Source organism: Helicoverpa armigera, chromosome 3 (assembly GCF_030705265.1).
Source record: "Helicoverpa armigera isolate CAAS_96S chromosome 3, ASM3070526v1, whole genome shotgun sequence".
NCBI classification, from domain to species: Eukaryota; Metazoa; Arthropoda; class Insecta; order Lepidoptera; family Noctuidae; genus Helicoverpa; species Helicoverpa armigera.
Genome location: NC_087122.1, coordinates 8356876 through 8368840, shown reverse-complemented (window position 1 = coordinate 8368840; position 11965 = coordinate 8356876). Strand labels below are relative to the sequence as shown.

The window sequence follows — 11965 nt, the reverse complement described above, 5'->3', positions numbered from 1 at the left end:
TCAAAAGTCATACACATTATATTACGGGTCAAGAAATATGTAGTCAGCAAGACGACCTGGTACCACAAGCAGCACCCGTTCACGAGCATAACGCGAGGATCAGCCATCGCCCCCCTCGCACATTTTTGAGGGAGGGAGGCAACCCGACCACCGACGCTACCGCAAGCAATACCGTCTAAGGGAGCATGACGACTTGCAACCACATAACAAGAAAACAGTTAATACTAATAGATTCACAGTCGCTAGTAAACCATTTACAAAATTGCGAAACAACCCATCGTGAAAACAGTACGATGGTGGTAATCTGTCAGAATACATACAAAAATGGAAAATGTCACGTATAAAATTAAAATAAATCACATCAACTATCAATGATAACTCTTGAAGCTGTCCGGTGTTTAACATGAGGACCAACTACTCTTATCGCAGTATAGTAGGCTTTCTTCGACAGAATAGATTTGACTTGGACTTTAAATTTATCAAATGGCAATTCTAATAACGACTGAGGAAGTTTATTATAAAATCGTATACCTAGCCCCTTAAATGTTCCATGCACCTTGTGAAGCCTGTGAATGGGTACGCACAGTTTATGCTTGTTCCTAGTGTTGATACTGTGGACATCACTTTTCTTAGTGTACAGATGAATATTCTGTCTAATATATAGTATGTTGGCAAGGATGAATTGAGATGCCACAGTAAGGATACCTATTTCTTTGAAAAGCTCCCTTAAGGAATGCTTGCTACCTAGCTGATATATTGCACGAACGGCTCGTTTCTGTAGTACGAAAATGTTTTCGATATCTGCAGCTTTGCCCCACAGTAGAATACCATAGGACATAACGCAATGAAAGTAACTAAAATAGACTAGTCGAGCTGTGTCTACGTCAGTGAATTGTCTTACTTTTCTGACGGCGTAGGCAGCAGAACTAAGCCTTCCCGCGAGGCTGGATATATGCGAGCCCCACTGTAGCTTTGCATCAACTGTTATTCCCAGAAACACTGTTGACTTCACAGTTTCAAGAACTTCATTATTTAGGATAATATTAGGTCCTAAGTGTTTCACATTAGGCAAAGTGAACTTAACACATTTAGTTTTTTTAGCATTAAGAACTAAATTATTTGTTGTAAACCAGTGCGTAACTAAGGAGAGTGCACTATTCACGTCATCAAATTGCTCTCTATTCCTATCAACTTTGAAAATGAGAGATGTATCGTCTGCAAATAATACTATATCACATATATTTTTCAAATGGAACGGTAAATCATTTATATATACTAAGAATAAGAAAGGACCTAAAATAGAACCCTGCGGCACGCCTAATTGAACTGATAGGCCTGAAGATTTGACACCGTTGATGTCTACGCATTGCAATCTATTATTTAAATATGATTCTATGACGTTTAAAGCTCCATTTTGAACGCCGTAATAACGTAACTTGCGTAAAAGTGTGTCATGTTGAACGCAATCAAAAGCTTTGGAGAGGTCGCAAAAGACCCCTATTGCGTTTTGAGAGTTTTCCCATGCATTAAAAATATGTTTTAAAAGAGCAACACCAGCATCAGTGGTCGAACGACCCCGAGTAAAGCCATATTGTTCGCTATGGAGGAGGCAATTTACATTAAAATAACTGAGCAACTGCTTGAGTATTAACTTTTCAAATATTTTACTAAACGCAGGTAGAATTGAAATTGGTCTAAAATTACCAATATCCGACTTGGTTCCTGATTTAAACAAGGGAACGACTTTACTTTGTTTCATGAGGTCGGGAAATACACCAGCATCAACGCATTTATTGAATGTGACAGCTAGATAGGGGGCAACAATGTCAATTATATGACTTAAAAGTTTAATGGAAATACCCCAGTAATCACCGGTGTTTTTTGCCTTGAGAGTTTTGAAGGCATTGATGACGTCTTGCGGCGTTACATGCTCAAACTTGAATAAGAAGTCACACTTGGGTACAGAACTACGTAAAAGCTTCTCAGCATCAGTCGAAGAAGAATTTAAGGAGCGAGTTGTAGCTATACTTATTACTATTGAGTTAAGGTGCATGACAGTTACCACTGATGTGCAGTCTACCGTACGTACTAACATCTGGGCAAGTGGGTCTATTACTATACTCTATGGGCGGAGCGCCCCAGGACAGGTCTCCGCGCTTTAGTGTTACCTCTTAAGGTGTACTCCAGAAATTTGGGAGTGGGGGTGTTTCAATTTTTTTAAATGCCTTTGATGTTCCTAACTGCTGTCTCCATACTTCACTGTATATAATCATTTAGTTTATTTTACTTCTCTGTGAGGGGTGCGGCGCGGCGCGGGTGGTGATCACATTCAGGGACATCAAATGAATGGAATGCGAATTTTCAACCATATTGGATGGATGGAGTAGGTGTTCCCGGGAAACTTCTTTTCGCACCCGGATAAAACAGCCCATATTCAGCGCAGCTAGTGTAGCTTTCTAAATGTGAAATCATTACTCAAATCACTTCATCATTATCATACATAACACATAGGTAATAGGTATATTAATATTTCAAATCAATTAAAAAGCAAAACTACAAAATCAGACAAAGGTCAATTTTTTATTTAAAAATATGCTTAACAATATCTTAAACCAAAGTAAACAATTAAAATTAGGTCTTTGAATAAAAATGACTTTTGGAATAAGTAATCTATTTATCAATCCATGGACAACCAATTTGTGTAAAAGCACAAATTAAGATACATAGCCATGTAGATGCTTCTAAAATTACAAGTAAACGTTATGACAGCGGCCTTAAAGTAGCATAAAGTTTCTTTCGGAAGTTTCAATATTACAAGTAAGTAAAAAATGCGCATCAAGTTAAAGAAATTCAAAATACATTATTAACATTTAATGGAATTCTTGTGTGTGGTTTCGAAATAAAAATACACTATATTTGTACATATGGATCTCAATCATAAGGGCAAAAATTACTGAACAAAATTTTGATGATACTGTACAGTTATTTCAGCAATGACTGTGTTTCGGATAACACTTTGAACTGTACGTCCCGGCTGTCAGTGAACATCGTATCATTCGGCAGTCGTTATGGGTAGTCAGAGCCAGTATATATTATGAATAGAAAAGTATGGATGGAGAAAACATGCTGAGCCGACCCCAAATAAAATTGGGATAAGGGCAAGAGGATGATATTAGCTTCACCAATCCTTATTCTGAGTCATCAATATTTTGCTCATTGTTCCCATTACAGGCAGGCAAAAATTGACATCCCATATATTTGTTTTCTTTTACTGCGTGATTTATGACTTTATTCCATAAGGGGTCAGTGCTTAATAAATGTGGATCACAAAATAATATCACAGCCACTTGAGCTCGAGTAATCGCGACATTTAACCTCTTTGAACTTCTAACAAAACCTAATGAGTGTTTCTGATCTTCAGCTATGAGAGACTCAGTGGACCGCACGGTGGAAATGATAATAAGAGGCCTCTCTTGTCCTTGAAACTCTTCGACTGTGGCGATTTTCGGACGTCGCAATTTCATATGATCGAATAAGCGACGTAGATGTTTTATCTGCAAAATTAGCATTAGTTAGATATAGGCTTTTATTTTTATTGGTTCGAATTTAGGATAAGTAATCACCTGTGCTACATAAGGTGTTATAATGCCAAGTTCGTCAGGTTGTATATTATTCTTGTATAGCTTACAGACAGTCAATGCAACCATGGAAGCTTCTTCGGGATTATACCAAGAAGGGCTGTCCACAGCTTTAGCATTATTGCCTTTGACGCCATGCACAAAAATACCACCGGTTTTAGTGTTGTCAGCTATTTCATATATTTCCGAAACGACATCAAGTATCTTCGGTACAAATGGTGTACTTCGATCAAACTTAGCAACCAAAGTTGAATCATAAAACATTTCACTGGGCAAAGTAAGAACTTCTTGCAAAGACCTGTAGTTGTCAGTCAACTGTGTCACCAGCTTGCTATTAAACCCATTTTCGAAAGCCGCAAAGTCTTTTTGATATGGGAATGTTTCTAGTATTCTGGATAGGAAAGATATGTCCATTCCAAAGTCAAGGCAATATTTAGACACTACGACAGGCCCAAGCTGCATAGGGTCACCAGCTAATATTATCTGACCAGTTTCTTTGTTGACAAAACTCATGGGAATCATTATTTCCGGTTCTATTGCTTGTCCTGCCTCATCGACAATTATGTGGGTGAAGTGTCCTTTAGGTAGATCCATTTGGAGGAGTGACCCGAGACAGTTACAAGTTCCAATGGTAACTCGATATCTCGCTACGTAAGAAGCAGGCACATTCATATTAATACCATCATGAACCGTGTGAGTTGGTCTATGGGTATTTTCCTTTGCGATATTTAGAGTGGCGCAAAAAGGTTTTATTACTTCTGGAATGTTTTCTGAGTCAACCATATAGTTTGCAATAAGTCTGATTATGGAGCTAGAAAATTTGTTCCTGTATTGTAAAAGTCTTTCTGTAATTAGATTAGCTGCACTGTTTGATGGTGTTGCTACTAAAATTCTGCTATCTGGTATGAGGGTAAGTATTTGCAACAATGTCTCCACAACAGTGATGGTTTTACCGGTGCCTGGTGGTCCATATATGCAATAAGGCATTGGACGACATTCTCCGATTAAAATATTTTTTATAGCTACCATTTGACAATGGTTCAGTTTTTCATTGAACCATTTCATCGTGGCTAATTTCTCCAATGGGACTTGTGGGGGCCGTGTTACTAAGCGAGATGGGAACAAGACATTTGGTCCCAGATTAGTTATTGCCAAATTAATTGCATGGTGTGCTTTTCTTAGCGTATTCCTATTAAAATGGAATTCTACAGAGACATCACCACCCTGATAACTTTCATGGAATCGCGGATGAAACTTCATTAGTAACAAGTCTCCTCTGATAACGTGGACGTAGCCTTCATACGATGAAGCCTTATCGTCCCATATGTCTTTTACAATAACTTTATCTCCAATAATTATAGAGGGCCTCCTTTCAGACAGCTTTTTGATTTCAACACCCAGATACTCATGATGTCTCACTAAAAATGCGGATGGCATGTTGAAATTTTTCATATTTATTGTTGCTTGAATCTCTTCCAAGTACAAAAGAATGTGCCATCTGTCCATATAATTGCTGATGTTTAAATCATTTAATAGGCAAGGTAAACGCGTCTCAATCCTCTCTAAAATTGCATTGTGGTCTGAAAGCTGTTCATATTCATTGCCTATGACTGCCGACCACACTTTTTCGGGTATATTAAACTGTCCCAATCTGACAGAAATAAAGTTTGGGGTTTTTTTTAAGGGAACACCGGGTACATAAGATTTATTATATCCATTTCTCATTTCCTTCATAATCTGATTTACTTCAGATATATTTCGGTAAGGACTGCCATTCACTGATGAATCATCCCTTGCATCAATATTGTCACTTGAGATGTTAATTTCAATTAATCTCTCAACTTTAAAACCTCTGAATGTTATTATCATGTGTTCTTTAAACTTTCCATAAAACTTGGGATGGCAAGTCATGGTAAAGTTAAATGTTTTATTAGGCATCAATCTAACCGAGTTGGGTAAAGGCGGATAGATACTGATTTGCGAATCTCTTTTTTTGCATAGCAGCATCCATCTATACATTACTATTTGTTGATTACTTTTATTTGTTATAGCAAGAGTTAGTTGCGGCTTCTCATGAAAGTTTACATTATCGAACTTTAGAGGGTATGTAACCTCTATGTTATTCTGTGCTTCAGTTGCTAAACTTCTTTCCTCTATATCGTCTATGATGGGAGCGCTTTCAGTAATTGTTTTTGCATTCTCTGTTATGTCCATTTTGATGACTCTCCATGAGAATGAACCTTGATTACTTTCAACAGCTTCTACAAAAGCCTGGAATAGATGATATTAAGATCAAATAAGTGTTCCATAAAATACCATGATATCTCTTATAACAAAATCAGCTTAATATTGGGCTCTGGATCAAGCGTTTATGGAAGTATTGATAATAATGTTGAATTAATGATACTTTAAAAGTTAACAGAATTAAGACTGATGTTCCACATTATGCAATTTTGTTTTGTCTTACCCTCGCTCCAACATGAGGTTCACCGCCAGTGACCACACAGTGTTTGTTAAAAAATATTTGTTTATCACAACTCCCCTGTTCTCCATTCCATGAAGTTATTACTGTAGATATCACTTTACTCCTTAGTGGTCGGAATGAGAGTACCTCTACTACCTGTTGAAAATGTTTATGAGTTATAACTATCATGAAAATATATGAGTTAGATATACTAGTCCAGATGTTAATTTTGTTTTCTTCAAAGGCTATTTTAGAATAATTGAGTATTGTAAAATATTTTTGGTTTTGGGGAACTTTAGGGATGACAGCAATATGGTTTTCGTACACAATCAAGCACTAAAACAGCCGCTATTGATCTTATCACAAAAATCAAAACCAACATAGATCAAGGAAACCTAGTGTTAGGGATTTTTATTGACTTAAAAAAAGCTTTTGACACAGTGAGTCACAAAAAGCTACTACAGAAATTATCCAATATAGGTGTCACTGGAGAGGCCCTTAACATTTTTAAATCCTACTTACAAGACAGAAAACAGGTAGTTAAAATAAAGAATACTACAAGCGCAATCAAAACCATGCCACCATACGGCTGTCCACAGGGCTCAATAATCAGTCCACTATTATTCTTAATCTACATAAATAACCTTAATAAAATTGGCTTAACAGGAAAGCTAACATTATATGCAGACGACACATGTCTTTTTTACTATGGAAAATCAATCCACAACATTATAGCCGACGCACAAAAAGACCTTGACCTCATTAACGAGTGGTTAAAATACAATCTCTTGACAATTAACACCTCAAAGACATCTTTCATGATATTTGCGGCAAAAAATAAAAACATACCAGACTTTACACAACTCAGAATAAATAATGAAACAATAAATCAATCAAATCATGAAAAATATCTCGGACTGTGGCTGGATGACAAATTAACATGGAAAATGCACATTGATCATACTAGAACCAAACTAACGTCAACACTAGGAGCATTACGTAAGGTCGCAAAGTGTATTCCACAAAAAGTACGTACAGTCATATACAACTCCCTCATCAAATCACACCTAGAATACCTAATTGAGGTATGGGGATCAGCTGCTGTAACCAATATAAGCCCACTTCAGAGGATACAGAATAAATTAATTAAAATATTGTTCCGATACCACTACCTCACCCCAACAAAATTATTATACAAAAAAAGTAAATTACTAAATCTTAAGCAATTATACATCTATAACACTTGCATTCTTATCAAAAAAATTATATCTAATCAAGTTTTAACTGACTTGCAACTACCTACAAAAACAAGTACACATAATTTAAGAAAGAAAAATAAACTACAACTCATTAAAGTTCGAACAAATTATGGGAAGAAAACGATATTATTTGAAGGAGCACAGCTATACAATAATTTACCTAATGAGATGAGAGATTGTAACAACCTAAACGTATTTAAAAATAAACTTAGGAATTATGTATGCACACTATAATGTAAACCTAGATACTATACCTGGAGGTGTAAATAATTAATTTAATAGGAAGTACTTTGTATCTCATTATAAGTGAACTGTATGTAAGTTCTTATGAGAAATAAATATCTTTAAACCGAGCTAATGAAAGGATAGACTCACCATATTAGATGATATATCCATAGGATTATCCTCATCATACTGAACCTTACACATCAGTTCCAACATATCTCCTTGTATAGGTACAAAAGTGGCAACAACGTCATCCAGGCTGAATTTTAGGTCACTCTCCTTTATAACGACGTAGCGGTCTTGTCGAATTTGTACTTCACCAATGATTACATGTTCGATGACTTTGTAGCCATTCTCATGAACTTCTAAGTCAAAATCACCCCAGTGTTCACCTTGGTTCTCAAGGATTCTCACTACAACTAGCGAGTCTTTGGATTTTTTGTAGCATAAATAAAGAACCTTGTCATTTAAGTTAAGGTTTACGGAACAAGCGGTAATGTCAAAATAAAGCATTCCATCGATAAGAACATAATTGCCTTCGTCACTTATGTATGTTATTAGACCTGAAATTAATATTTATTTTAATGTTTTATTCGTACAATTACAAATACTGAAAACAACTGCTTCTGGGGTTTTCAAAGTTCCTGTTTAGAGTGACACTACTTACTACACTTATTCTATAAAAATCCCCAGGAATTCATGGAAAATAAAGTTTTAAATTGAATGCAGATGGCATTGAATCTCATAATCTTTAAAAGTTCAGACACTAGAGGCCAGCCAGATGAATTGTGGAAGAGAACACATATTAAATAATTTATATGATAAAAAGAGTTACTAAGAATGCACAGGCCATAGTACACTATGTACCCCTGTATGAAAGACCTAGAACTATATAAATAAATGAAAGATCTCACCCGTCCGTTCAAAACAGTCATTTCTAGGTATATCCTGTACGTCTGCAACCTCTGAGCTTTCCTCTTGTTCCAAATCAAGTTTAACAAGTTCATCAGCCAAATAGTTTTCCATTTCCTTATCATATTCTTCAAATGCATTGTTAGAAAAGAAATAGTTAAAAAATGACTTTATATACGAAAACATTGTGTTTGGTTTTTATTTTAACAACTAGGTAAATAAAAGAAAAATTAAAATAGATTTTTTGTTATTGGACAAATCCTTTGTCATATTCAAACTCCCATTCTGTAGATTTGAGATAGTCAAGCTCCTTCCTTAATGCTTGAATTCGTTTTTGGTGCATCTCTTTTTGAGCATTCTTCATTGACTGTTCGATGCTCAGCCCAAGATCCGCATGGTTAAGAGACTGGTCAAAATTCTGAATTCTACTTTGTGCCGTGTTCTGAAATCAGTAAAAAATTACACAGTTAATATTCTATAAAATAGCAATATAATATTAATAGCTAAACCAGAATTTTAAAAATGAATTACTTGAGGAGTTTCTGGTTCGGAAGGAGAATAAGTAGACTGCGAAATGTTACTTGAAGTAGACATCATCAGAATTAAAGCAGATATTGTACTGTCCACATACTCCTTTGGTTTTATGTCCAAATGAAAATACTTGGCGTTATTTAGTTACAAAACACATGAAATTCTCATGAACAAAGGCAGAGAATCCAATCCGCTTCAGCGAAATCAAAACCATCAAACAAAACGAGCTAAAGTCGACATTGACACTTTTCAACTTTTGTCAGACAGAAACACATAGACGTAATATAGTAAACAGGACTGCGCACTAATACCCAAAAAACGAGCCGAGTGAAGCAGATAGCACGAAGGCCTACTGTCCTTTTCTAACAGGGTGACTATAAGATTAAGCTATGTGAGACCAATCCGAGTTTGCTAAGATTATTAAACACAGATTGGTATTGAAGTTTTAACTTACGCAGTTTGTGACCTTAAAATACTGACATAAGCTTTTAATAATTAGCGGGAATTAGCAGTAATAAAAACAGGAAGATTCGACAGACGGCCTCCGTACTAACTGTTTCACTCGGCTCGTTTTTTGGTTAAAAGTGCGCAGTCCTGTTAACTATATTATGTCTATGCGCACGACTGACAGGCCGACAGCAAGCAAATTGACATTGACACTGACGTGTAGTAAAGGAAACTAAATTCATTAAAATAATAATATTATTTTCAATTCTTTTACTTGTTAAAATTTACAATATTTTTACCATCATAAGACTATATTTTAGTAAATCAATGAGCCGGTGACATACGTATAGACTAGACTATTAAGACACCATGACTGACAAAAAGTTCGTATTTAAGCATCAGCAAAAGGATAATGACGATGATCATGAGTATTTAGGGACACAATGTTTCCAAATCAGTCCTAATGTCGAAGAAAAGGAAATCCCAACTAATGGCGAAGAGTACTTACTAAAAGTTATAAAGGAGCGCGCCAAATGTGCAACAGTTACCAAGTGTAATTTAGATGCATCACAAACTCGCAAGAAGCTTTGTAACACTGTAAAAGAGGTAATCATTATTTGTCTATAATCACTACAAACTACTTATGAAACATTAAATCGTTCATCGGTTAAAATTATTTTATTTATTCCCAGCATAAAGTACCCGAAAAACCTGAAAAGCTTAAACCCACAATAGAATGGCAGAATATTCAGATAGCTGATTTCTCAGACCTTCATATGTACGTCGTACGTATGGCGGCTCGTAAGAAAGCGGAACTACCAACAATATTCCAAGACACATATAGAGACTTCATGCAGGACGGTGAGATACAGTGGATGCAGGTGTTTGATAGCACAGAACCAACACTGTCACATGTGGTTGGGTTGTCTCATGGTGTGGTAGAAACAGGCTTGGATACTATACTATCAATTTTACAACGGATAAAACCGGGAGAGTCTATTGACCGTAGAACAGGTATGTAGATGGTCAATACTTTTTGCTTATTTAACTAAAAAAATGTGTCAGTAACCAAAACAAAGTATCTACATCTTTGAATGTAGTTGTTTTCCTTAATTCAATTTATGGTTTCATATGAATTTTATAAATTTCAGGATTATGGCTCCATGCGCTACTAACTGTTGCAAGACATCCACCACAGTCCGATGATAGTTTTCTATTAAGAAATCTCTGTAGAAGGTGTGCAGAAATTAGGTAAATGTGTACTGAATTGTTCTTTACTCTAACTTGGTCTCAAGTAGAAAATGGCCTACTTTAATTTCCTCTAGTATCATTCTGCTCAATCATTCTAGAAAAAATTATGGTGTATCTAAGAAGTATCATGCTTTTTTGTTTTTTTTTTCCTGACATCTACTCATTAAGCATCTGATAACTGATAACCTCTGTTTCTTCTGTTTTCAGGGCCGGTCTAAATCTAGATGATGAGAATGCAAGAGAACTAGCAACACCTTTAAATATTTTTATATGTATAATAGCAAAGTATTTTGGACAGCATGACTTGGGTGACTATGAACTTCATGATTCTATAGTAGGTCAGATTTATTATGACTCAAAAGTAGCACAGATATTTTATTGACACTAGGTTAAGTTAATTTTATAATTAGGTTAATTGAAGACAGCTGTGCGGTCGCAAATATTCGAATACTCTGGCTCACTCTGAGGTGCAAATCTAAATATGCACATATGTTACAAATACAAAAGCTATTTTCTTTAATGGCAACTGAAAACTACAACAGGGAGGAAGAATTATTTAATTTGTGCAGATATCCATAACTTAAAAAAAAAATATCACGAATTGATACTGAAATTCTTAGAAGGATGAATGTACTTTCTAATCAGTTAACTGAGCTTAATTATACACCTGCTAATGTTTGTAAATGCGAAATATAAGGTGTCTTGTAATATAAGCAGTTTCTCTACTTGGAGCTGTCAGAGTGATATAACTAGCAATAGTGTATTTTCAACTATTCTTAAATAATTCGTATTATTTTAAATGACTGCCATGAAATAAATATTTTTATGAACAAAGTTTTATTTATTATAATTTATTTTCCACCAGTTTGCAAAGGGAACAAATATAATGACCACCATAAAATGCTTTTATACCCTAAGTTTTGTATCCAGAAATATCTACTGAACACCAGAAAAATAAAGTCTAAAAATGTAATAGTACCAGCTATTTTAGTCACAACTTCACTTTAAATTGTATTCGACCACCAAATTTAGTAAATGATCACCAACTCTTGACGACCAAATTAATGTATTATTTTTGCCTAAATAAGTCACTGTGATTGCCATAAAATGTAGGCTTATTACCAAATAAAGTATTATGATGCCATATAAAGTTATGTGTCCGGCTTGCAATGCATGCGTGAGTGTCAGTATGACGAGTGACAGGGGAAAATGGAAGAAAATGACATATTGCGCCGACT

The 11965-nt window shown here is 35.4% G+C and overlaps 2 protein-coding genes across 3 annotated transcripts; one reads left to right on the top strand and one right to left on the bottom strand.

Annotated features, from left to right (window-relative positions):
- Positions 1 to 2561: 2561 nt before the first annotated feature.
- Positions 2562 to 9270, bottom strand: LOC110375838 (probable RNA helicase armi). 2 transcript variants are annotated; one of them, XM_049836483.2, is made up of 6 exons: positions 9130 to 9270; positions 8501 to 8940; positions 7737 to 8149; positions 6106 to 6258; positions 3624 to 5909; positions 2562 to 3554 (listed from the first exon to the last, which is right to left on the bottom strand). In XM_049836483.2, exons 2-6 carry the CDS (start codon positions 8682 to 8684, stop codon positions 3189 to 3191), a joined length of 3402 nt encoding a protein of 1133 aa, XP_049692440.2. In that variant the 5' UTR covers positions 8685 to 8940; positions 9130 to 9270; the 3' UTR covers positions 2562 to 3188. The 2 variants fall into 2 exon arrangements, with proteins under 2 accessions (XP_049692440.2, XP_063899666.1); XM_064043596.1 differs by having other exon boundaries at positions 9030 to 9265.
- Positions 9271 to 9686: 416 nt separating this feature from the next.
- LOC110375856 (gem-associated protein 2) lies at positions 9687 to 11240 on the top strand. Its single transcript, XM_021334129.3, has 4 exons — positions 9687 to 10082; positions 10169 to 10490; positions 10628 to 10727; positions 10935 to 11240. Exons 1-4 carry the CDS (start codon positions 9846 to 9848, stop codon positions 11107 to 11109), a joined length of 834 nt encoding a protein of 277 aa, XP_021189804.3. The 5' UTR covers positions 9687 to 9845; the 3' UTR covers positions 11110 to 11240.
- The last annotated feature ends 725 nt before the right edge of the window (positions 11241 to 11965 follow it).